At 32.4% G+C, this 26,026-nt stretch overlaps 3 protein-coding genes across 4 annotated transcripts; 2 read left to right on the top strand and 1 right to left on the bottom strand.

Moving 5' to 3' along the window:
• Positions 1–12,793: 12,793 nt before the first annotated feature.
• LOC133289579 (syntaxin-31) lies at positions 12,794–16,817 on the bottom strand. The gene is made up of 6 exons (XM_061487559.1): positions 16,585–16,817; positions 16,251–16,501; positions 15,989–16,137; positions 15,018–15,056; positions 13,598–13,795; positions 12,794–13,413 (listed from the first exon to the last, which is right to left on the bottom strand). The coding sequence occupies exons 1-6, from the start codon at positions 16,787–16,789 to the stop codon at positions 13,254–13,256; spliced, it is 1,002 nt and encodes a 333-aa protein (XP_061343543.1). The 5' UTR covers positions 16,790–16,817; the 3' UTR covers positions 12,794–13,253.
• Positions 16,818–17,059: 242 nt separating this feature from the next.
• On the top strand, positions 17,060–18,479 carry LOC133289536 (large ribosomal subunit protein uL10-like). The gene is made up of 3 exons (XM_061487505.1): positions 17,060–17,305; positions 17,445–17,513; positions 18,231–18,479. Exons 1-3 carry the CDS (start codon positions 17,060–17,062, stop codon positions 18,477–18,479), a joined length of 564 nt encoding a protein of 187 aa, XP_061343489.1.
• A 4,519-nt stretch (positions 18,480–22,998) lies between these two features.
• On the top strand, positions 22,999–25,790 carry LOC133289556 (large ribosomal subunit protein uL10-like). 2 transcript variants are annotated; one of them, XM_061487524.1, is made up of 6 exons: positions 22,999–23,316; positions 23,416–23,484; positions 23,868–23,936; positions 24,347–24,445; positions 24,520–24,912; positions 25,004–25,790. In XM_061487524.1, exons 1-6 carry the CDS (start codon positions 23,227–23,229, stop codon positions 25,151–25,153), a joined length of 870 nt encoding a protein of 289 aa, XP_061343508.1. In that variant the 5' UTR covers positions 22,999–23,226; the 3' UTR covers positions 25,154–25,790. The 2 variants fall into 2 exon arrangements, with proteins under 2 accessions (XP_061343508.1, XP_061343507.1); XM_061487523.1 differs by having other exon boundaries at positions 23,002–23,484; positions 25,004–25,777.
• The last annotated feature ends 236 nt before the right edge of the window (positions 25,791–26,026 follow it).

Below are 26,026 nucleotides of genomic sequence, written 5' to 3'. Positions count from 1 at the left end.
ACTTGAGATAATTCGCCCCATGAGTGATATTTATAATGAATAGACAATTGCCTTACAAGATATACTTTTATTTGTAGAGCCTTCAAACTCTAACTTCCTAGAATAATCTTAGAAACAAGATGTATGAAACTTAAATGCCTAAAAAAAAGGAATTATTTATCTCATTTAACATGAGATAAATTCATTTTTCGCATATAGGAGAGAAATATTTTTTATATAAAAGTGAAGAAAGAGAAAAAATATAAATAGGTCCCACCATTTAAAATGTGTGTATAGAAAAATTATTTTATCTCATGTTAAATGAGAAAACAATTCCCCCCCCCCCCCCAAAAAAGCATAAAAGTGAAAAAAAATTCAATACACAAATGGTTCCAACGGACAACAACCAAATTGTCACTGTTTATCTAAAATATTACCAGAATGCCACATTCAAGAATTTTTTTACTGAAGTGCCACATCATCATTATCGTACGCCACATGGCGAGTTAGGATTGGTCACATGGTAACAACTGGTTGACCACGTAACTAGGTGTGCAGTTCAGCTAGATTACGTGGCAGACAGTCCCTGCCACCGTCTGCCACGTGGTCTAAAGCGCTGGGCTACGTGGCCAAAATCGCTGGACTGTTACGTGGCGGCTGTTGAAACACTCAACGCATTTGTGATACGTGTCACACTATGGTAAACCCGCTGGGCTGAGCAGCTGGTTACATGCATGTGTGACATGTGTCATTTAAATGAAATTGAATAACATTAATTTAACACTTCTAAATTTAATTACTTAACATTTACAAATAATTTAGGAGTTTAATATAAGTTATGAGTGTTAATGAATTTAGGAGTTTTTATGTTTGTTAATTAACGTAGTGTAAATTAGTATAAATTAAATTATTTTACAATTATCATTTGATACTTTTTAGGAGTGTTAACTATATTAATTTATGCTAATTGAAATTGTTTGTAACGGTTAAAAAATTTAATATAATTGAGTAGTGTTAAAGAATTAAACTAAATTAAATTAATGGTAATTATTTTAGTTTAATTCATTTTATATTAATTTTAGTTATTTTAGAAAAATTAATTAGTTATTTTTAGGGGTGTTAACTAAGGGTAATATTTTTCTTATGTTGCATAAGAGAAATATTATCTCTTACACTCACATTTTTCAAATGAATCCCATAAGAAATATGGTAAAAAAATTGGGGTTTGATTTTCTCATTTTGTATGAGAATTCATTTCTCATGTTGTGACTCAACTAGTGGTGGATCCCACATTTATTAAAAAAGAAAAGAAAATTTTTGCACGCGAATCGAAGAATCACAGCATGAGAATTTAAATTCTCATGCAACATGAGAAAATGTTTTCCCAAAACAATTACCAATCAAGTTGTCCTATGGTTGAGGCAATTATTATAGCATTCTTATTATTTAAATGGACAATGATTTATTGACATTAATGCAAGATTTAGACACTTGCGCAAGAAATTTATATACTTAAGCTTATGATTTTATATGATGAGACCCCTAAAAATTTAAATACTAAATAAAAAACAATTATCATGTGGATATTATAAATTAATAATTATGTGATGCGTAAATTAATATAAATTTCATAGAAAATTATAAAATAGTTTAAAAATTATAGAAAAAAGTTAATATAAATTTCATAAAAATAATATATATGATCAAAAATATAATAAAGCTTACAAAATGTTCATCCTTCAATAAATTTTTTCAGTGCAAAGTTTCGTGATATTAATAGCATAAAAAACTTATCCTACTCTAATTTTTATTTGCATGCGTAATATATTTTCATAATGTAAGGGAACCTAAAAGATTGAAGAAATGTATATAGGATATTATCAACAAGCGTGTAGTTTAACTAACACTGCCATCAACCTCAATCTTTAAAATTGGAATTTGATGATTTTGAAGGTTTGATTAACAATTTTTTGATTATATCACCTATTCTCTTCCCCTATTCAATTATTACTACTTCAATATTAAAATATTTAATACTTACCATTTATATATAAACTTAATAACATACATGCATATGCAATAGAATCAATTTTTTAGTAATTAAAAATTTAGGTGAGGTTAAATACTGATATCCGATCAGGTCAGGATAGATTTTTTTTTTTTGAAGATTTCTCAGAAGAATTACAAATCACACCAACTAAATCCTCGATCGTATCAACTAAGAGGATTTGAACTCGCACAATAATTTTTTTTTTAAGAACATATAGTTATCACTATGTTTAAGGATTATAGTTTTGAGCAAGTTATGAGATAATAAATAATCCATGCAGGGCGGAGCTATAAAGTTGTAGAATGGGATACTGAATACATATTTATTCATACATACACTGTAAAATTTTTTAAAAATGAGACAGATTTTATCTATTTGATTAACTTAGCTTAAAATTAACCATTGTAATCATAGAAAAAAGAATCTTTTGTTTGAGAATACAAATGCCCCCACCCGTAAGGGTAGTGTTCTCCGAATCCATCTATTATGCCCAGCTATTTTTGAAACAAAAGAAAAATAATAGTTTATATATATATTGCAAGTCAATCGCTTTAAGAGATATGGAAGTACATTTATACATTTCGAATCAGAAAGAGTGATTGTTCACTTGCATTGCATACCTTTTCTTCTTCTTCTTTTTCTTAATATATTCGAGAGTTGCAAGAACTTAGAAAAGGAAGAAGAAATGTAGCATTATATATAAATGGTACTTTTGAATATAATGCGACACACAATTTTAAGAGCTTAAGCCAATGGCAATTAATATACAAATTAAACTAGTTTGTACAAACCTACCATTTAAAGAAAACGTAAAAGTTAAAGAAATTTGTATAGTTGACGTTGGGCGAGCGTTAATCTAACGATACTTTTTCCAACATATTATTGATAGCCTTGAGGGTGTGTTTGGTACAGGAGAAATTTTTTGGTGACCAGGAATCATGATTAATGGGAATTCAGTAGAAATTGAGTTTACTTGGAATCTTACGAAAGATGTGTTTGGTTCGCCAAAATATTACTGGGAATACTGGGTAAAAATTACTGATTCCATATTTGGTTTAGAACGAAATATGACTTGGAATACGAGGTTATTTTACAAAAATACCCCAAACTATTTTTACTTTTGTAATTGATAGATTGGGTCTAGATTTTTATGTGTATTGGGGTATTTTTGTCTCAAAATTTATTGTTGTGCTTTCCCTTTACTTGGTATTCTGATTGGTATTTCGAATTACCATATTATTTTTGGTAATCTGAATAGTGACTTTTCTTTATAAATCAAATTACCGGTAATCCTTGGATATCTGGGAATCGTAATTTATTCCTTCTACCAAACGTGGTAATTACATTTACCAAAGAAGGATTACCGGTAATCCTCTCCAAAAACTTGAACCAAACACCCCCCGAGGAAGAAACGACTTCCGTTCTTCCAGAAATTAATAATATTATGTAAATTTTTTATTATAATTATTGGGTCTGATTTGCTTGAATAATATGCGTTTGTTGAGAATATGATTGCTGGATTTTTTTGAGGTAGCTAATTCATTATTGTAATAATAGTAAATTATTTGATTTTAACTGTTGGAAGCTGTTAGATTAGTGTGAGGTGGGGAGTATTCTTGATGTCTACACTGCTTTTAAAGTATAATTAAAAATAGTGTTGCATTTATATGTTTTTTTTGTCTAATGCACTTATATATATATATATATATTTATATGTCAATGGTGTCACATGCTTACAAATCAGAGTCGTTGATCTTTTTTGATCTAACGGCTCTCAGATGAGGTGTCAAACTTCAAATTTGACACCGGTGTCAAATGATTCTACCTCATATATATATATAGATAGGTTTAGTGAGTGTACAGTGACTGGATGTAAAAATCGGTCAAGTGCACTATGTTCTCCCGCGAGAACACATTTATAATAAAATTTATACTATGTTCTTCCGGGAGAACATTGAAGAACATCATTGTAATATTTATTGCACTAAGTTCTCGCGGAAAAACTTAGTGCACTGGACGGTCCAGTGACTGAATTTTTTATTTTTCCATATATATAACCACATTTGAATATGAAGAGGGATCTCTTGACTAAAATGTAAGATTAAGAATTTCTATTTCACATTTTAGTTGTTGATTTTTGTTCATCTAACAGTTATAGTTTATTAAGTTGTATCAATTAATTAATTATTAATTTCAAATAAGTTATAATCATCAGATAAACAACTAATATGAAAAATAAGACTTATTAAACTTAGACTTGAGTCAAAAGATCCCTCTTGTTCAAATATTAGTTAAATGGATTGATTAAAATTTAGGGAAATCATTTCTTATGCAGCTGCAAAAAAATGGGATCATCTGCTATAGACACAGATCTTGAAATGAAGTTTATTATTTAATTAAAAAAATAAAAAAAGGAAAGCACGGCTCCCCATGAGTCTGCTGCAAAAATTTTTATCTTCTGTTGGGAAATATTTATGGTACTACTGCTGTACCATTCACTCAGTGCATCTATCCCATAGAAAATAAGGAATGACTGTCATTTTTTATGAAAAAGAGAGAAATATTTTTTTTATCCAACTGTGACTTGTTAAATAGAAGATATACCTACTACACATGTACACAACGTCCTCTCCTTCTGTTGAATGAAAAGTTGAAACCCATAAAATTTTATATTAGGAGTCAGATAGATGATAGATATTGGGCTTTGAAAAAGAGAGAGAGAGTAACAAACAATGTTTAAAAAATTAAAAATAAAATAAAAGGATTAGTAACTGTTGATTACTTGTTTGGTTCATCGTGTTTATGTGACTGTGTCACGCGATGTTAACTATAGTCATGTAAGAAATCTTAATTTTCTTCTTTTCATTATTTAATTTTATTTATTTATTACTAATTTTTTATTTGTTTTATTTATATCTTTCTTGACTTTTAATCTTTTATAACCTTTCAAAACAGTAAAATCAAAGTTTATTTAATTTTGATAAATTAAAAATGATTATAAAATACCTATCTAAACATTACACTAATTTTAGTATATTTAATTATTGTTATTTATTGTTTCAAATTACTATCTTTTAATAATTTGTTATAAATTATTAAGATTGTTTTTGTTCCTATGAGAAAAAGATTAAAAATATTTCATTATTTTTGTGAAAATTTAAAGGTTATAACCTAAATAATGAAATAGGCTTAATGATGTATAAGTCATACTTTAGTTTTGTATTACAATTAATTCATATAAAATATTTGAGTTAGATTATTTTTATTGGTGTAAGTTTCAATCTTAATCATAACCGTTGACAATTTTTTATATCTAACAGCTTTATTTTTTTTGATTATATGAGCCATAAATACAGGTGGATCAATGATAAAAAAATAAATATAAATTTTTTTTATTCTTACATACTAAAATGAGAATAACCGAGATCATGGTAAAAATAATGTATGTACATTATTAATTATAAGAAACGGGGATCATGGTAAAAGGCTGGTACATGTGTCTATATGTATGTATGTTTAATGATATATGACAACATAAAGTGAAGAATATATTTATAACTATGTAGTTGAAGTCATCTGTAAGTTCAATTATTTGGGGACAAACAAAAGAGAGAAACATAATTTTAACTATATAACTATCATTAAAGTAAGTCATTAGGATTGGTCTAGTGGTAAGATATTGGGATAATTTATATTAGGTTGTGTGTTCAATTTAACCACTATATCCAAAAATAAAGCTAACATTAAAGAGAGAGAAAATAGAAACAGAACTAAAACAAATCAAGATATATGAGAAATATTTGAATTTCTCAAAATCACAAAGATTTTTCAATTTTTTTATTGTAAAATTTATATATTTGATTTCTTTTAATTTTTTTAATCCGTACATATTCATGTTTAATATTTTCAACATTGTATTCTAAAGATTTTCATAGAAGAAAAACGGAACTTTTTGACAAATATGGTACTCTTAAAAAGAATTTGGTGAACTAATCCTAGGTGAGTCAAAAGAAAGGAGCATTTCATGTTTTCTTTTGTTTATATAGATATATAAATATCAGCATTAGCTTTCCTTATCAATCAATTAAATTAGCATGCTTAGTGGTTGGGGGGACCCCTCGTTCACTCGGTTTCTAACTTTTCCATAATATGCTCCTTGTCTACCTTATCCTCTTACTCTTGACTCATTATTTGTTTCAAGGTTATTAATTTTTTATTTTATTTTTTTGTATTTTCAAGGTTATGATTTACATAGCTACCAACTTGTTTCATTTTTACAGAATTACTATCATCTGTTCTATTTTCTGTTGAGCCTATCAAATCCACCCTGTTTCAGTGGAGGACGATTTTTGCATCTCTAGGCAGTTCCAAACACCATTACTAATTAAAGAGAATCTCAGACCATGAAGTAATCCACCACTTAAGTGTCTTTTTCCTTGAGTGCTATAGCATTTCCCAAGCATATATCTATTAGCTAAATACTAACAGCCAATATGGAAGAATATTAATGAGTACAAGCTTCAAGAACCATTACTCTATATATGTACCAATTGTTTAAAGAGGAAGTCTTTCTCTTTTTCAGATTTTTCTTGCATGAGCAAAGTATTTATTGTACAACTAATTAAATATTTAAAACAAATAAAAAAAAAGTTTGTACTGAAATTCTTTTAGGGCTCGTTTGGTGGACATGATATGATAAGGGTAGGATATGATATGGGACTGATAAGGGTAGGATATGATATGAGGCTCATAAGCCTATATCATGTTCTGTGTTTGATGAGCACCTGATTAGCAATCTGATAAGATTATGTAGAAGGAGAAAGAAAAAAGAAAAAACAAAATATAATGCAATAAATACAAATATATTAGTAGCGTGGGGATATATTGGGTATCCAATCCTATTGAATCCTAACCCAGCTCCCCCCATAGGATAAGAAATCATATATTGGATAGGATAAAATGAGACAATATGATAAGCTAATCATATCCTATTGACCCACCAAACAAGAGATAAAAATAGGATATGATAAGTTATCATATCTTATCTTCTTTATTAGTTGCTCCAAACACACCCTTAATCTTATCTTGAATTTTTTTAATATTTGTGTCTAAAAGACAAGTATTCTACAAGAATTGTTCTCTCTTTTTTACTTTTTTTTTTTTTTTAAAATAAAAAAAGCCCTTAACTACCGTACAAGGGAAGTTTATACCATATAGGCACATGTTTAGTGAATTAATTATGAACAATTATATATATACATCCCTCTCTAAATACTTGATCACTTAAGTTATCAGTGACAATTATGAAAGCTTGTTAGGTAAAATTGCATTTAAGAGGAGGGGAAAACAAACTTCAACCTCAACTTTATTTTACGTAAAGTTCCAAGCTAATCAAAGAGATCGGATACTCCAGAAAAGTACACATGTTTGGTAAACATTGCATCAATTCAAATCAACACGCAAGGGAATTGGAGTTTTTTTTTTTTTCATTTTCTTGGGTTATTAGAACTTAGTAGATATTCATCTTTTACTACATATCCTCTGGTTAAATCCATATAATGAGACAATATGTTTCTAATCATGTCATTAATATGAAAGTTTTTGTTACTTTGGGTGCTGCTGTGGGTTGTGTGTTTGTGCAGCCCAGTAAGAGTCATCCATGAATCAGAGGGGTCCAAGCAGAAAATGATGATTAAAAGGAATTTTTGGGTACCCACTAAGAGAGAAAAGATATTAACTGAAATACCAACGAAAAGGGACATATTGGATTTATTTGGATTTTCCTTATCTTCAAAAGCATCTTTTTTGAATTTTATCCCTTAAAAACATTTATATGTGCAAGCTTTGCTTTGCTTTTTGTGGCTAAACCTCTATTTTCTCTCACCTTTCTGTCTTTGGAATCGACTTTATTTAGATTAGAAACTAGCATCCTAGGACATGCTTATGGTCTTTAGTCCCCACAATTAAGTTTATTAAGGGTTCAATCATATATTTGATTCGAAAGAAAATGTTTGTCTATTATATTCAATCTCGGTGAATAAAATTTATTCGTTTTGAATTCATACAAATCCAATTGCCTCATACCCTTTTTATGGCTAGACTTGAAACTTGTAGTGCGATAATCATGAACGTAGGACCAGGAATTATGAATGTTGAGCATGGAACTTGTATTATGTATGTCTATCCTCAATTCCAAAGCCACTTAGCATTTACATAGTGCTCAATTCCCATTTCTGATCCATCATTAGAGCAATGGCGAGTGCAGGTAAATGAATGCTGGGGCAACGATATGATTGGTTCTTACCCTTTGTTGGATGCATGCAGTTCAAAGTGATAAAATGACTTGGATTTTAAATAAGTAATCCGCAGGATGGGTGAGTGGCTTAGTTTAGGAAACAACATATTATCTACATAGACTTTATCTCATAATTCTCATTTATAGTTTTTTTTTTTTTTGGGAGGGGATGAAAATTTCCTTCATTATGTTAATGTGGTATTGGCTATCATTTTTGTTGCAGCAGCATGACTGTCAAGTAATCACTGCTTTACTGATTTGAATTCCCTCTTTACTGAATTGAATTGATCGGTCCTACAATATGGGTTCACAAAAGTTATGGGTTTTGGGCCAATTCATTATTGCTATAATTGGTTTGATTATTAGGAGTTGTTTAGTGCATTATTAAAAAGAAGGGCAAGACGTACACAAGAGAGAACACCTTCTTGAATACAAAGGAGTTAATAGAGGAGAAATACCGATTGCAATTAGTATGAATCATTTAACACATAATAAAAAATGGAAATATTAGTGAAATGTAACTTATTTACACAATTACACAGAACCCTACAAATTTTACTCTTATAACACAAAAAAGAGTTCAAATTATTTTTCAACATGTACTGATTCACAATGAATAAAAATCAAAATCCTTTATATCTATCTATTTTCACTCTTCTTACTTTTACATATTCAAGAAAAAAAAAAAACTACTAGTTGCAATATTTCAAGTGTGCTAATCTATATAGTTATATATGTGACTGAGGTTGAGTTTGGAATAGAATTTTTTAGGAACTAAATGCAAACCACATGCATAACTATGCACCCTTTGTGAATCAAAATCTTACAATTAGTACTGCTCATAGTTTGATATTGGTGATTATTCTGCTAAAAAATTTTCTATTAAACTACATAGGCCCATCTTGACATAGATGAGTTATTCGAGGAAGTATTATTCCGACAAGAGATTTTGCTGACAATGTAATATATTGCCATAGTCATGGGGAATCTTAGCATTACCTGCATAAAAACTCAAGCGGTCACCGAAATAACCTAACACACCATTGGAGAGAGAATAAGAATAATGTCACTGTTTGAATGTTTGAAATTATGATTCATGAATACTATCCCTTCAGGAATTGTCAAAGGAATAGAGTCACTGTTTATGTTACGTGTTTAGGTCTAAACCATGAAACAAAATGCTAGCCTTTTAAATTGCCATACAGCGCATCATCAACCCATTTTTTCTTTTTGTCATTATTGTATTATAGCACCAAAATCAAGGGAAATGGTTACATCAAAATTGACATGCATGTGGAAGACAAAGTCGACAAATTCCATCAAATAACATAGCAGTCTACCGTCAATCCCACTTGAAATCCCACTACTATTTAGTTTCATCGGACTATTGATGTGGGAAATATTCTCATATCAAAATTGATTCAAAAGTCAAATATTTTATTAAATAATATAATGAGATGCGTATAAAATATACCTATGTATGGGGTGGTGTACGATTTGTGCAAAAATCAAGGTGCTGCAAGGTACTAGCACGTTATGTGCAACTTGTAATGCGCAACACATGGTAAACATGCAGATACTTGGACATAAATCACTCGTCACTCCATGAATGACTTGAACACACATTTATATATATATCTTACAGTATTATTTTGGCAAAATATATAACTTCTGAGTCAACTAAGAAAAATATTCTTCCCAGGTTCAAAAGACCTGCTTCATTCTATATTTCCCCTGCAATTCCTATGTATTATAGGAGCATTTCCTACATTGGCCACAATAATATGTGAAGAGTTGGACTGCTCTCAAAAATCTCGTGTCTGCTACTCTGTTTTATATTGGGGATCTAGCAGGCATCACTTTCAAGCACTGTCCAAGGTTATGGCTCTCTAGGTCTTCGAGGAAGATTCCACAGAATTAGCACTCAGGTCAAATTGATGGAAACCCTTCACCAGTTACTAAATCTATCATCGAGTATTAAATGATGGTAGTTCAGTTAGTGCCAGGAAACTGAGTATGTGAAAGTGAGAGCATATGTTCGATCCTTTCCAGCACCGTCTTTGGGAGGGGTTTAAAGCCTTAATCCCTGGACCCCCACCCTGAATCGAATTAGTTGTGAAGCGATGAACCGTCTCAAAAAAAAAAAATCTATCATTGAGACGAAGACTAGAATTTTTTTGCCGCTGCTTGTTTCCATCATGCCACTCAATGAGATTTGGAATCTATGAACTCTTTTCTTTTGTTTAATTTAATAAACTGTAGCTGCCATTCAGGCCAGAATTGCTTGAGGTGACAATAAAGGATTGCAAAGAATCAAATCATTCTAAAAAGTTGAAATTTATCTCAACTTAAATGGTGTGAGTGGGAATTTAAGGAATAGTAGTATATCAAATTATAATAATGACTTTGATGTGAAGTTAGTTATTATTAACAGATAGGAAAACTCACAAAGCAAACCACGTTCAAATTAATAACATATAACTGGTTTTTAAAAGGCTTTAACGTTGAGACTAAGACCAAGTTTAGAAAGATCGAAGCAAACTTAACTTGAGCACTATTTTGTTTTCCATGACTAGCTACAAATAATATCAATCAAATGCTAACGCGAGTGTGTATAGCAAGTACTGCATATTTAGGAATTGTTCTCTCATAAATTCAATTACTTTAGGGTACAACTACCCTTATTGTTAGCTCTCTTTTTGACGCGTGTGTAACCCACGAAGGCCTAACTACACCTTATATTTTACTTGGAAATTGGACCACACACTACAATGTGCCTAAATATGCTGTTGACGTTTCAGAGACCAGAGAATCTATTATAGGTAGTTAAGTATGTAACGTCCCTGTCCTCACAAGTAAATTAGAAAGATGTACTACATGTAAAGTTAGAAACACAAGGGCTAGAATAGAGACAGAGAAAGCGATGAAGAATGTGAAGTTTTCTTGATGAGCACAATCAACATCAGTCTTTGCTCCGCGGAAAATCTTGTTTAATTATACTTTTTTTTATCAATCCTTCTGTTATCTGCATTTTTTTTTATAGATTTTTTCTTTTCATTTACAAATCGATTGTAAGATTTAAAGGACTTATTTAATACAGTTGATTGAGTAAAACAATATCGAGGTTTAATAAAAAAAGAGTTCAATAGTTGTGCTATTTTTAACCACTATTTGATGTTTTTAAATTCATTCAACACGTAATAACATTACTTAGTAGACAATTTACCATTAATAGTAGTTACCATCAAAATTTTCCAATTTAATATATCACATTATCACCATACTACTAGAATTTTGTTCAGCTTTATTAGGATCGAAGGAAAAAGTACGTGAGTTGATATGCATAGGATATGCTTTAGATAAGAAAATAAAGGCCTCGAAATTTGTATGCCCTGAACCTGGGCATTGCCTTTTAAAAGTGAAGTACGTTTAGTATTGTAACAAATTATGATGGAACGTACCAAAGCAAAACGAAAAATTAAGGGTGGTCACTTATTTTCTTTCTTTTTACACGTGCTCTCACCTTTAAATCCAGTGACATGTAAAATCATATCTACTACCCGTACTTGTGGTCAAAATGCTGTGGCACCGGAGGCCGGAGCAACCACATGCTTCACTCTCCTCTTCTGATCAAAGTGGATTTTATAAGGACATGAATTCATAAATAAAGCTAAGAGGGGGAGATTCTCATCATCTGCCAAATCAGGTCAACTTGGTCTAGGTCTGATTGAATTCAATTTTTCCTTTTGCATGCTTTCCATTACTCGAGTATGCTTGAGTGCGATTCATAGACCCGCTAAATTTTCTCAGAACATTAACAGTCAGGACTCAGGACCTCAATCTGGCTTCACTTTCAAATACTTATTATCTGTGTCTTTCATTTAGTAATATCTTTAACAAGCAAACAAAAGAATTAATAAAATCAACTTAAATCTGGCAAGAAAAAAGAGATTCTTAGCAATAGCTGCAGCAAATAACTTAGCGGATTCCCATCCAACGTTTACATAATTAACCAGCTTTATGTGTTTGGCTACATCCTTATCTTACAAAGCAGACATCCCCATCGTGAATAGATTATTGTCTATAAAATGTAAAGACTACTCAAATAGCATTTTAGTATATTGTCTATAAAAAGTAAAGAGTACTTGAATAGCATTTTGAAATATTAAAGCAGAAGAAAAGAATCCCTCTTTAACTCCCATCCCATGTATACAAAACGAAAAAGGAAAAAGAAAAAAGAAGAAGGAGCAAGCAACCACAGAATTTAACATATGCAACCACCAAAACATCATTGCACGCATCACAAATAATGAGATAGATAAACCAAGAGACATACGGAATATCTTTAGTGTATCAATGAATAACGAAAAGAATGATTAATGAAAAATAATTCTATCTCACATATAAAACTTGAAAGAAATAAATCAATTTTGATTTTACAAAATCCAAAAGTTTCTTACATTACGCACGTAACCGAACAAAGGACTTCTACTATGTTACCACAAATTCGGTAACTTACAGGCATGTGGCAATAGATGCACTACAATAAAGAAACATTGTCTTTTCTCTCTCTTCCTCATTTTGCATCTTAAAAAACCCCTCACCTTCCACAACGACACTCTGATTCTGTATCAGTTTACCAAGCACTCGTATATTTCTAACTCAACTTGCTTAATCTGCATTGAAAACTCCTAAACAGAATAGGGAGATTTCAATGAAAATTTTAATAACACCTATAGTGATTGCCAAGCAACAGAATAGGGAATGCAAAAGTTTACAGATCACGGAGCTTTTTACATTCAAATAGAACACATCCGTCACATGTATAACTCTTCATTTAGCAGCTTGTGCATTTTTGCCTCCACAGAAGGAGGAAGACGATCCAAGTAAGCCACGAAGACAAACTTCCATGATTGGCTTATTTGAGTATTAGGCCACAAAGAATATGAAGATCATCAGGAAAAGTATAAGAACGGCAAATATCTTGATTAGAAGCCACCTATTTGATGATATTTGATTGAGATGCCTCAATAAAGAGCTGTGAGCTCCTTCAACATTAGCCAATGACTCATCCATGTTGTCATCAATCCTGCCATGCCAGTTAGGCAGATTTAATGCTAATTGCTAAAACATGTGAACATCTATAGCCTTCATATACACTGATATTTTGTGATTCAATTTTTTAAAATACACCAAAGTCTTAAGTAAGGGGAGGAAAAAGTACTGCACCGCAGCAATCTACAAGAATCAAATTCAAGTAAAAAACGAGAAACCTGATAGCTAGTTCCCCTTGATGGGCAACCATCGTAGCCAAATGCGTGAAGATCCCGCTAAGTTCTGTGATAGTAGACTCCACATTGTGCAGAGAAGTTGCCCGACTTTGAGCATAATTTTCTTGCCGAGGAACAACCTGCTGTACCATAGACATTTCCATTTGCTGGGATGGAGTGTTATCCACAGCTAACCTTCGTCTGATCAGCAAATTTACCACATGTTTTAGCTTAAGTTAGAAAAAATATACGTCCTAAGCATATCTAGAAAATTTAAGCAAATTATAAGCAAAAAGCAACACATCTCTAGAACCTAAGAAGAAAAAATTACCAGAGCATTCATTAGCTTGGTTAGGTGTTAGAAAAACATTGAGATATAACAAGCTCCAAAATGAATGATCGCGTTAAACAACTATCTTTTTGTGACACTCTGGTAATTACTCAGTCAATTTATGCAGGCGAATTATAAGTGGCAGAAATAGAAACATCAACATATTCAAGGCTTTAAATAGGTGTTATTCTAATTTTTTAGAAAAACTATAGGGGAATTATGGCAAGCAAATTACTCTGTAATTAACATAACAGGTGGCAAGATATCTATTTAATTAAACTCAGTAAATATAAGAAATAAAACCCTTGTACTATGTGTTGAAAAACAAAACAAAAGGCAAACCTAATATTTCGATGATTATAGTAACTGACGTGACTTCTATAATAAACTTACCAATGCAATAATCTACCAGATGAATAGAGGATTCAAGAGACAGTGTGTGAAATAATAAACATTATCTAGTTCATAATTGAATACTTTGAATACAACCATATCAAATTAACTAGGAAAAATAACTTACACCAATCAAAGGATCATTCTTGTTGGGAAAAAAGTTCTAATTCATTCATGCAACACCCAGAGAAGATCAGTCATGTACACTAATAGAGATAAGGATGCTCAAGTAAGTTTGAACTGAGAAAAGAAATTCATGACCCTGTTTGACAGAGCCTCCACAGTCTTAGAAACCTAAGTGGTTATACTTATCTCAATATAAAGTTCAGCTAACTTCCTACTACTCACATTATTGGGTTAATATGCTGACTACGGAAAGGCTTATCAAAGTCTATAACCACTCCCTCATTATCAGGTTCGTATTTGATTATGCTTCTTGCAGAATGAGGGAATGATGAGCGAATACCTAGTATCCATCACCACATAATCACAAAGGCACATGCACTCAAAAGAATTTAACATCAAATACAGTTAGAGATTTATGATCCATGAGAACAAAATGAAAGGCACTTGTTTTTACATGAGTGCTAGTTTGAGGTGCTATTTGATTTTTTAAGACAGAAATAACACCATGCTATAGAGAAATGTAGTAGGGAAATTTTGATCTTATAGGAGCATTAAAAGAAAATTTAAACAAACCTGAGTTGATTTCCAACTGGAACTCCATTTGACGGTGATCTGCATGAGAGATATATAAATGTATAAATCATTTTCAGGTAATTAACTTTCAGAGGCCTATCATTTTTAATATAAAATGAATAAATAAAAGATCCACATAGATCAAGTATTATATATATATATTCAGAAATAACAATTTTTGAAAGAGACAAAAATAAATAAATAAATTACACGGTCAATCTACCTTCTGATTTATAAGTATTAAAAGTATCACCATTAAATAGAAAACTGTGATTAGCTATGTCATAGTTCATTTTAGGTTTCCACTTTAAGTGACAACCCAGACACATGTACATTGCCAAAACTTGTGATTGCCACATTTCAAAGATGCCATAAAATTTGTTAGTGATAGAAAAGTAATAGAAACTGGATCAGAAATGTCAAGAAACAGGTAAAGAACAATACTCTCTCTTACCTCAGGATTTGGATCAGAATTACAGTAGAATTCAAGCTTTAGTATGCTATTGTGTGCATTTGGGGGTTGGGGGGGGGGGGGGGGGTATTGATAGTCAGCAAAAAAATTTCTATAAAATAAAATCTTTAATATTTCAACTGCATTATGAAATTATAAATCATGTAAAGAGGGATAAAACGAAACAAGAAAATTTTAGTTACATAAGACCCATGCACCATCATAATCGTATACACATGGTCAGATTGATCAACCCATAATACAGAACTCAGACGCAGTCAAACCAACAAATGACAACAAGAGTATTCATTCAAGAATAAGAAAGTTTCAATTTCCAAAATTTGGATAAACCAAAGCTAACCCCTAACTCTTTACAGAAGCAGAGTAGATAAGTAACCACCACACAGCCACCCGGTTCTTCAATATTCATGTTTGCACACTGTGCCAGATTCCCTAAATTTACATTCATGTCATGGCATAATAACAAATGTTAACCTATAACTAGAGAAAATTTACTCACGCTGATGTTTGTTGCAAATCCTCAGATGCATTTGATGAATTTGACCAAGGAGGAGGCTCGGTGGCTGGCTTCATCGGATGCTGGAAAGGGTTCTCTCTCGATGCATTCTTGGAAAATATCTGTTTCCTATTCTCATGAGCCTTGATATTCTGGGGCATGTACATGCATTATACAATATTAATATAAGGGAGGAGAAAAATAGTGAGGCATAGGATAAGCATAAATAAATTAAATAAATAAAATGAGTTTTTGATTAAGCAACCTCTGTCCTAGTAGTCAATACATCTTGAAGGTTCTTTGTGGCCCCCATAAGCTTGTTCTTCAAGTCATCACAAACTGCAGTTGAATGCACAATCATATCATCCGAGTAATTGCCATCAGCTATACCCATGTTCTGAATTGTTTGCAAATCCGAAAGAGCTGAGTTCAACGCCGTTATGTCGTTCTTAATCAAAGCTGTCAATTCTTGTATCTCCACAATCGGATCATTAAACATGGATGATTTCTTCGCCACTGCAACCAACCTCACACACATTACCAAAAAATCAAATTCAAGAGAGAGGAAAAAAAATAGGAGATGGTATGGTATTACTTACGCTGAGCGAGCCTCGCAATTTTCTGAGAGGTTTCATGGATTCCCAACCCGATTCGTGAGGCTTTCCGGTTGAATTCGGATCTGGAATGGGATGTAGAGGGAGCATTTTCGGGTTGATTTGGGGGCGGCCCCGGCGCAATCTTCTTCTTCAGAGTCTCAGACAATGACCGGAACTCCGACGTGCGGTCACGATAAGTGGAAGCCATTAGAGATTGATTGGTTTCAATTCCAAGATCTCATGAACATAGAAAAACACAGAGAGAGACACCATTTTTCACCCTTGAATCGAATTTGGTGACGTGTCAACAAACGGGTCCCACCAGCATGCGAGCTCTGTTGCAAGATGTTTGGGCCTTGCCCAAATAATAAGGCCCAAAATATCACAGCCGTTGGATCTAGGGCTCTCTTTTTTTTTAGCGCTTCTTGTTGTTGTTTGGAGTGGTTCAGTGAATGCGAGTGGGAAGAGAAGAGCAGGAATGGCGGGGAAAGTGGCGAAGGCAGCTTACGATGCGAAGATGGGGAAGCTCCTGAGAGAGTACAATCAGGTGGTGGTGGTTGCATCAGATAATGTGGGGTCGAACCAGCTTCAAGGGATACGAAGGGGGCTTCACGCTGACTCGGTGGTTGTGATGGGGAAGAACTCTATGATGAAGCGCTCAATCATGTTGAATGCTCAGAAGACCGGCAACAAGGCCTTCCTTAACCTTGTTCCCCTTCTTGTGGTATGCTAACTCTTAATTAACCTCAATCCCTTGCTACCTCAATTCAACGTTTCTTTTACCAGAATATAAATTTTGAAAGAAAAGAAAAGAAAAAGAATAAGCTATTTCATTGGATTTTGAAGTTTGTTCCTTCAATCAGGGGAACGTGGCGTTGATTTTCACAAAAGGTGACATGAGGGAGGTTAGCGAACAGATTGTCAAGCACAAGGTCAAGTAACATGTTCTGTTTATCTTAAGGTTTAATAATATATTGTGTTTTGATCCATCTTTTGCAACTCTTACATAATATCTACATAACATTTCCAACATGATACTTATAGAGGAGCAAAAATCGAGATACTTGTTCTTGCGTGGAACACTTATGGATTCTTTTTGCCATTCACTTGGAATTTACTTTGGATTTTTTCCTAAATTGATTCTTTAAGTGAGATTGTTAATCGCAATTTAAGTGTCTTGCTTAGGAGCCTTGTAGCAGAGAAGCCATATTTTTAAACATTTAAACTCAATTTTGTGTTTTGCTAAGTTTGTTCAGTACAATTGTGCTAATGTGCTTGTAGGTCCACATGTAAGAGTCCCTGACTTCTCAATGTTACTTACACATTGATCTTCTGTCATTGCTTGTTGATTCTACACTTTTAGATTTAGCTAAATCATTTGCCAACCACATTTGTTTTTTGCAAGCTGACATTAGACACAAGTTTGGTTCGAGTCATAAACTCTATACTGATGTTCATTGCTTTGCTCAAAATCTTGATGTGGGTGTTTTCAGTTTGCATTAGAACTAAACATTCTTTTATCAAGTTTTCTGGCGGAGCTCTTGAAAATTTTCCGATCTTGCGTAAGCTTGGCCTATAAATAAATATTTGTCATGTTCACAGTGTGGAAAGCTTGTTTTCTTATCAAGTTACACTAACTCATTCTGCAGGTTGTTCATCCTATTCTCATGTGCCCCAAGTTCTTGTCGTATGACACATACCACAATTGTTCCTTTTTGCAATCAGGACAATTACCTTTGGGCCTCACTTGTTGTAAGCAGCAGTCTTCCCAGGCTTCTGAGCCTTTTCTTGTATCCTCAAAATTCTTGCCGCACCAACATTGTTACTTAATGAGATCAAGACAGTTCTTGTTGACTAGTTTATGGGCTCCTTTTCTCCTTTTGGCTAGTAACTTGTGATGTGGAATAAGTGTTCTAATTTGGATCACATGATTTATAACTTTGTATGAAGGATGACTCTCACGATATTGATTCTTGAGCACTATATGCTCTCAATCTCTTTAGAGTGGAATTCTCCCTTTTCATGGAATGATGGAGAATGAAAATGATTTTTGATCAGGGTTTCAATTTGGGAGTTGGTATTTCTGATCTAGGGATTCTTAATTTACTCAGGAATTTATCCTCCATTTAAATAAGGAGATGCGAACATATTTATTATCTGAATGGTTATTCATTTATCTCATAATTACTGTTTTTTTGGTGAGGGCTATAAGTACTACATTCTCAATTTCAGAACCATTTACTTGATAACTACTGGCTCAAAAATTGTATTATTTTATTATGTTGTTGATTCTATTTTAACTTTGAAGTTAAAGAAGATAAGTTATAATATTTGTACATTCTAAACTGATGGTTCATTTCAATAGGTTTACCCACCATTTATGAAAGAGAATCAATTGGTTATTTATTAAAGCTCTCAACTTTTTTTTTTTAATACCGTAAAGCTCTCAACTTGAGTATATGCTATATCTAGTAAATGATGGTTATTTATTAAATTTTACTTTTTAAACTTTTTTTTTTTATCAATGAGAAGCTTTTTTTTCCCTCTCTAGAATAAACCACTTGCCCTAACAAAGTGAAATCTCTCTTTCCATCCCTCCTTCGTTATTAGGAATTGATGTCTAGGTTTCCTTTTTCTTCTTAATGAAATTATGCTTTCTACAGGACCTTCAAAATTTCAGTAGTACTGATTCGTTGCAATAAATATGTTTTCCGTAACGACGTATTGAAATTTATACAATATTTGATGCTTCCTAACAATGATTTTGCAGCATTTCTTTCTCTGTATAGATCTCAACAATCAACATAATTCACTCCATTTATCTAATTATTTTGCAAACTGGAATTTAATATTTTTTGAACATATGTAGATGGTCATAAGTCATAACTACTTTTGACTTATGACCATCTATATATGTTCAACAACATTGTTACTTGATGAGATCAAGACAGTTCTTGCTGACGAGTTTATGGGCTCCTTTTCTCCTTTTGGCTGGTAACTTGTGATGTGGAAGAAGTATTATAATTTGGATCACATGGTTTATAATTTTATATGAAGGATGACTGTCACGATATTGATTCTTGAGAACTATATGCTCTCAAACTCTGTAGAGTGGAATTCTCCCTTTTCGTGGAGTGATGGAGAATGAAAATGATTTTGATCAGGGTTTCAATTTGGAAGTTGGTATTCCTGATGTAAGGATTCTTAATTTACTCTGAACATAAGGAGATTAGAACATATTTATTATCTGGATGGGCTATTAGTTTATCTCATAATTACTGCTTTTTTGGTGAGGTCTATACTATAAGTACTACATTCTCAATGTCAGAACCATTTACTTGATAACTACTGGCTCAAAAGTTGTATTATTTTATTATGTTGTTGACTCTATTTTAACTTTGAAGTTAAAGAAGATGAGTTATTATTTACCAAAAAAAGAAGATGATGAGTTATAATATTTTTACATTTTAAACTGATGGTTCATTTCAATAGGTTTACCCACCATTTATGAAAGAGAATCAGTCGGTTATTTATTAAAGCTCTCAACTTGAGTATATGCCATGTCTAGTAAATGATGGTTATCTATTAAATTTTACTTTTTAAACCTTTTTGTTTATCAATGAGTAGTTTTTTTTCCCTCTCTAGAATAAATCGCTTGCCCTAACGAAGTGAAATCTTTCTTTCCATCCCTATTGCGTTATAATGTCTAGTTTTCCTTTCTTCTTAATAAAACTGTGCTTTCTACAGGACCTTCGGAATTAATCTGAATTATTATATCTTAAAATTTCAGTATTAGTTGTAACAAAAATGTTTTCCTTCCCAATAATGATTTTGCAGCATTTCTTTCTCCATGTATAACTCAACAATCAACATAATTTATTCCATTTATCTAATTATTTTGCAAACTAGAATTTTATATTTTTTGAACATAGATGGTCATAATTACTGACCGTGCTGTATTGCAAATTAGAACCTGCAAAAGTAATTAACTTACGCTGAATACGAATTATTGCTTGATTCTCAAATATTGTGGTTACAAATACTTTTTTTTTTTACTTAGCCCAAAAAAATGATTTTTTTTATATATATATTGTCAAAGTATTACACTCAGGGTTAAGATATAATTTACGTGTATAATTTTGTTCACATTTTATAAATTTAGTGGACTATTAATGTTGTAATCCTTGTATGCATCCAAGAGTTTCCTTCACTACTTATATCATATAGATTTCGTTGTTTTGACTCATAATTTGTAACACACTAAGGGCCTGTTTGGTGTGATGTATAAGGCATGATAGTATAAGCTTATACTATACGTTATGACATTTTCAGTTGTTTGGTGCGACCATCGTATAGTATAAGCTTCTACAGCAGGACCCCTTTATACATCAAAATGATGTATAACTTAATCCGGCCTAAGAGTGGTGGATTAGGCCTGATAAGGGGTTGATGTATTAATATTGCTTACAAGTACAATTTCCAAGAACTAATATATTATTTCAATATTTATATATTAAAATAAATTTTTTTAATATATTAATTTTTAAAATATTAGAGGATATTATCTTATACAATATCATACTAAACGCTGAATAATATTAAAATTTAATCAAGTCTTATATTATCAGGTCTTATCCTATATTATGCGGCCCTAATTTGACAAAAGTGTATGCATATAAGGAGTTTACTCGCAACTAATATTAGTCTAGACTCTAGACTCAATGTTCCAATCAATACAATTAATGTATAATACTCGTGAACATTCGATACGTTAACTTTCGTGACTCCATTGTGATGATTACATATCATCGTGGTGATTACCTATTTTTTTTGTATTCATCCACGACATGACTTTCTAAAAAAATAAAGGTACAATTTTTTATTTTTTTTGGAAACAAAATAAAGGTACAATGTAAGCATACAAAAAACATCATCATAATCCTTGTTCTTAGGAAGCGAGTTGCACGAGCAAGCTAACATAAAGGGAATATTTGGTTCAGGTTAAAATTTTTTTATTAGGAAAATATAATTATTAGAAATCTGTAGAAAAACTTAGTTAGATAGGAAAGTTTAAAAAAATTTATTTGGTTGGACAAAATTTTACTAAAAAAATTGAGTGAAATTTCTGAATCTGTGTTTGGTTGAAGATAAAATATTGATGGAAAAATTTATTGAAACTACAAAATAATCTTTTTAAAAATATCCACATATTCATGCTTTATAAGCATAACAGAAGTATTAGTATTATACAACACTTAAACATAGATCCAATATTCCCAATACGTTGTTGTGTGCCTTGTTGATGCGAAGATGATTGCCAATTAATTGAGTGAACAGATACAACAAGATACAATATCTTGTGTGAGGGTATTTTTGTCAACGTTTTCTACCCCAAAATAACTTATTCGGTTTTCAGAAAAAATATCACATTCCAAGTTCCTTTCTGAAAAAGTGCTTTTGTTGCTTTTTACATGCAAATATGCAATACTCGATAGCTAGGCAATTGGCATTGATGAATAAAATTCATGAAATCCGTGAACCAAACATGGAGAATTGACAAAGTCGGAATCACTTTGCTGAGAAACAATGCAAAACTCCTGAACCAAACACCCCAAAGGAATTCATGAATAAGGTTCGCTCGCTATAGCGAGCTAAGTTCAGGATATGTGTTTTTCTTTCATACTAAATCTTGTTTGGTGGTATATAAAGTTGTTTTGAGTGTTTTGAAGGAAGAAAAACAAAATAACTTATTATTATGACGAATTATTAAAGTAAAAAGTAAAATTGTTAAAAATAAATATTAGAACTCTAAAAATATAGTATATATTTTTAATAAAAAAATTCTAAAGCTTTTAGCTTTTACTTTTTTTATTCATATAACAAAAAATTATTTTTATAATAAAACATTTCAAACAAGTTAAGCGTTTTTTATAACAAACTCTTTTTACAAAGAGCTTTTGTAAAAGTATGTTAAGCTTCTACTTATAAAAAGAATATAAACTGACATTCCAAAAAGTTACCTATATCTCCACTCCACCATCCTTTTCTTCTCTCCAATTATATTTTTTAGTACATACTTCTTTCCAATTATTGGACATAATATAAGTTTTCATTCATAATTTTCGTGAGCTTTTTTCATAACATTTAAAGATTTTTGAAGAAGAAACTAAACGTAAAATTTATTTTTCATTAAAAAAGCCATAAAAATATGCTTCGAAAATAAAATATATGTACAAATTTAAAAATTCTATAAGGAAGGCTTTACATGGGCTTGGGCAATTATAAACTGATTAGATAAGAAATTATCAAAAAAATAATTCAAAAATGGTCTAAAGTCCATTGGGCTTATCAAAGGTTTTACGAGTCATACTCACACCCGTCCGATCTAGGTCTTTGCAAAACCCTAGTTTTCCTTCTTCCATCACTGTATAAACTCAGCATTATCTCCTTTCCTCAGTTACCCAATTCCTTTTGTTCCCGCACTCCCTCCGTTGCAGCTTAACTTTCAGAAAGAGTAGGTTAAAGAGACGGCACCGTTTTGCTGTCCGCCTTGACTGAGCCACTGCTTCGTCTTGGCCCTTGATTTTGTTCTGTTAATTTCTCTTACCTTTTACCCAGACCCAGACCCAGACCCATACATCTTCAATGGCGGTGAAACCTACAAAGGCTGAGAAGAAGATCGCTTACGATTCGAAGCTATGCCAGCTTCTGGATATGTATTCACAGATCCTGGTCGTGAACGCCGATAACGTCGGATCCAACCAGCTCCAGAGCATTCGACATGGATTACGTGGCGACTCGGTGGTTCTCATGGGGAAAAACACGATGATGAAGCGCTCTGTTCGGATTCACGCTGAAAAAACAGGAAACAACGCATTTCTCAACCTGATTCCCCTTCTTGTCGTGCGTTCTCTCCTCTCTTATTGCAATTTAGGGTTTTACCGTTTTATTGATTAATTGGTCTTGAATGAATCATGATTAGTCTTATTTTACCGCACAAGAGAGATAAGGCTATGAACTTTTGGTTATGATGTTTAGTTTAGATCTTGTGGCCTATCGGTGTGCTTACGTCCTCATTTCAATAACTGTTTTTTAGTATAAAAAACGAACTGATGTTTTAGTTTGTGTTTCGATTACCTTATTTTTGGAAAAACAATTTTTTCCACTCTACGTGTATTTAAACAAAAGGGAATATTTCTCAATGTAATGTGCTACATTGAAAGCATCTGTTATGTTTTTTTGACGTTGTTTTGGGAATGTGTCTTATGTATTGTTTGTTGAACCAGGGCAACGTGGGATTGATTTTCACAAAAGGTGACTTGAAGGAGGTTAGCGAAGAGGTTGCCAAGTACAAGGTGAAATAATCTTTCCATGATTTTTGTTTTCTTATGTTTTTTCTGGATACTATATGTAAGGATAATGTTGCTCGGTTTTTTTTTGCCGCCTGAGTTGCGGTACTTTAATGTAATCCATCACTGAGCGGTACATTAAAGTACTTGATACGATGAGCGGAAAAAATTAAAGTACTTTAATGTAATATTGCAGCCAGATGAGCTATGTTGGTCTTTAAAATATCCTACTGCAATATTTTGTTTTTGTTGGCTGAATTTGCTATTATTATTGATTGTAAATATCCTTTTTCTGTATTCTGTTAAAATATTTTGTTTATTGTTTGAAAAATTCAGTGATGAGCTAACATGGGCTCCCTTTTCTTGTTATTTAAATATTCAGCCACTGATTATTATTGTCTTTAAAATCCGATCAGGTGGGAGCTCCTGCCCGTGTTGGTCTGGTTGCTCCAATTGATGTTGTTGTTCCTCCTGGCAACACAGGGCTTGATCCCTCGCAGACCTCTTTCTTCCAGGTTTGTAATCTTGTTCCTATAGAACTTGAATTTTTTTCTTGTGGATGCCATGTTTATGTCTATTCTCCTTTCAGGTGCTCAATATTCCAACCAAGATTAACAAGGGTACTGTTGAAATCATTACCCCTGTTGAACTGATTAAGAAAGGAGACAAGGTCGGCTCTTCTGAAGCTGCATTGCTTGCCAAACTCGGTATTAGGCCTTTCTCATATGGGCTTGTTGTACTATCCGTGTATGATAATGGTTCAGTCTTTAGCCCTGATGTCCTCGACCTTACTGAGGATGACCTCATGGAGAAGTTTGCTATTGGTGTCTCAATGGTTACATCTTTGTCATTGGCCGTTGGATACCCAACTCTTGCAGCCGCACCACACATGTTTGTGAATGCCTACAAGAACGTTCTTGCTGTTGCAGTTGCGACAGAATATTCTTTCCCCCAGGCAGACGAGGTTAAGGAGTTCTTAAAGGTATATGTTTCAACATCTTGATGATCTGACAATAATATATTGGTCCATTATTTATTTCTTTCTTATATACGAATTGTTATGTTAAACGCAGGACCCGAGTAAATTTGCTGTAGCTGCTGTTGCAGCACCTGCTGCAGCTGCTGCTGCTGCCCCAGCTGCTGCTGCTGCCAAGGAAGAGGAAAAGAAGGACGAGCCAGCTGAAGAATCTGATGATGACATGGGTTTCGGTTTGTTTGACTAATTCATGTCTGCTTTTCTTGGAGTTTGGTACTAGTATATTTCATTTTAGTCTTGTTAGCGCTCTTTCTCATTCTAGGTGTTATTGTAGTTTGCTGTTTTCCCTTTGCATATATTCGTTTGACTCGTTTTATAATTTTTGAATTTCCTAGTTATAATGCTTTTCTTGGAGTTTGGTACTAGTATATTTCATTTTAGTCTTGTTAGCGCTCTTTCTCATTCTAGGTGTTATTGTAGTTTGCTGTTTTCCCTTTGCATATTGCGTTGTGACTCGTTTTATAATTTTTGAATTTCCTAGTTTTAATTAATTCTGGCTTAACTTTGTGCGTGTCACGGTTATAACATTCTTGTTTTGGTTGAAATATTACTTAATTTGCCGTTTTCAACGTAAATTTTACTAGCTAATGTTAATTTCATGAATTCATGTTCCCTAATGATTTTAATTGTGAACTAAGCCGCAGCGTGGGGGTTCATGACTGGCTATGTTAGATCATGACTTCCACCTACCTGGACAGTGCTATAATTTTGTGTTGTGGAGGGGGAGGGATTGCATTACTGATTTTTTTAAAAAAAAATTAATTTTCTAATGTGAAGGTGCTTGATTAACTGTGCTGTAGTATTGATTTGTTTAATCAAATTGACTGTCTGAGCAAAGATAGTTACACATTTAGTTGTTATCTTGTCTTTTTATTCTGCTTATTTAGTATTGATTTGTTTAATCAAATTGACTGTCTGAGCAAAGATAGTTACACATTTAGTTGTTATCTTGTCTTTTTATTCTGCTTAATTACTTAAACGTTCTCTAACTGCGAGCGATACGAAACCTTCAGCAAAATACAATATTTTAAAGTACAACCCGTTGCCAACTTTCTCCAAT

The sequence above is a fragment of the Gastrolobium bilobum genome, unplaced genomic scaffold (genome assembly GCF_033153095.1).
Source record: "Gastrolobium bilobum isolate Gb01-03AN ecotype WA unplaced genomic scaffold, APGP_CSIRO_Gbil_v1 utg937, whole genome shotgun sequence".
NCBI lineage: Eukaryota > Viridiplantae > Streptophyta > Magnoliopsida > Fabales > Fabaceae > Gastrolobium > Gastrolobium bilobum.
The sequence above is the reverse complement of the archived record's forward strand: the minus strand, read 5'-3'. Positions and strand labels throughout refer to the sequence as shown.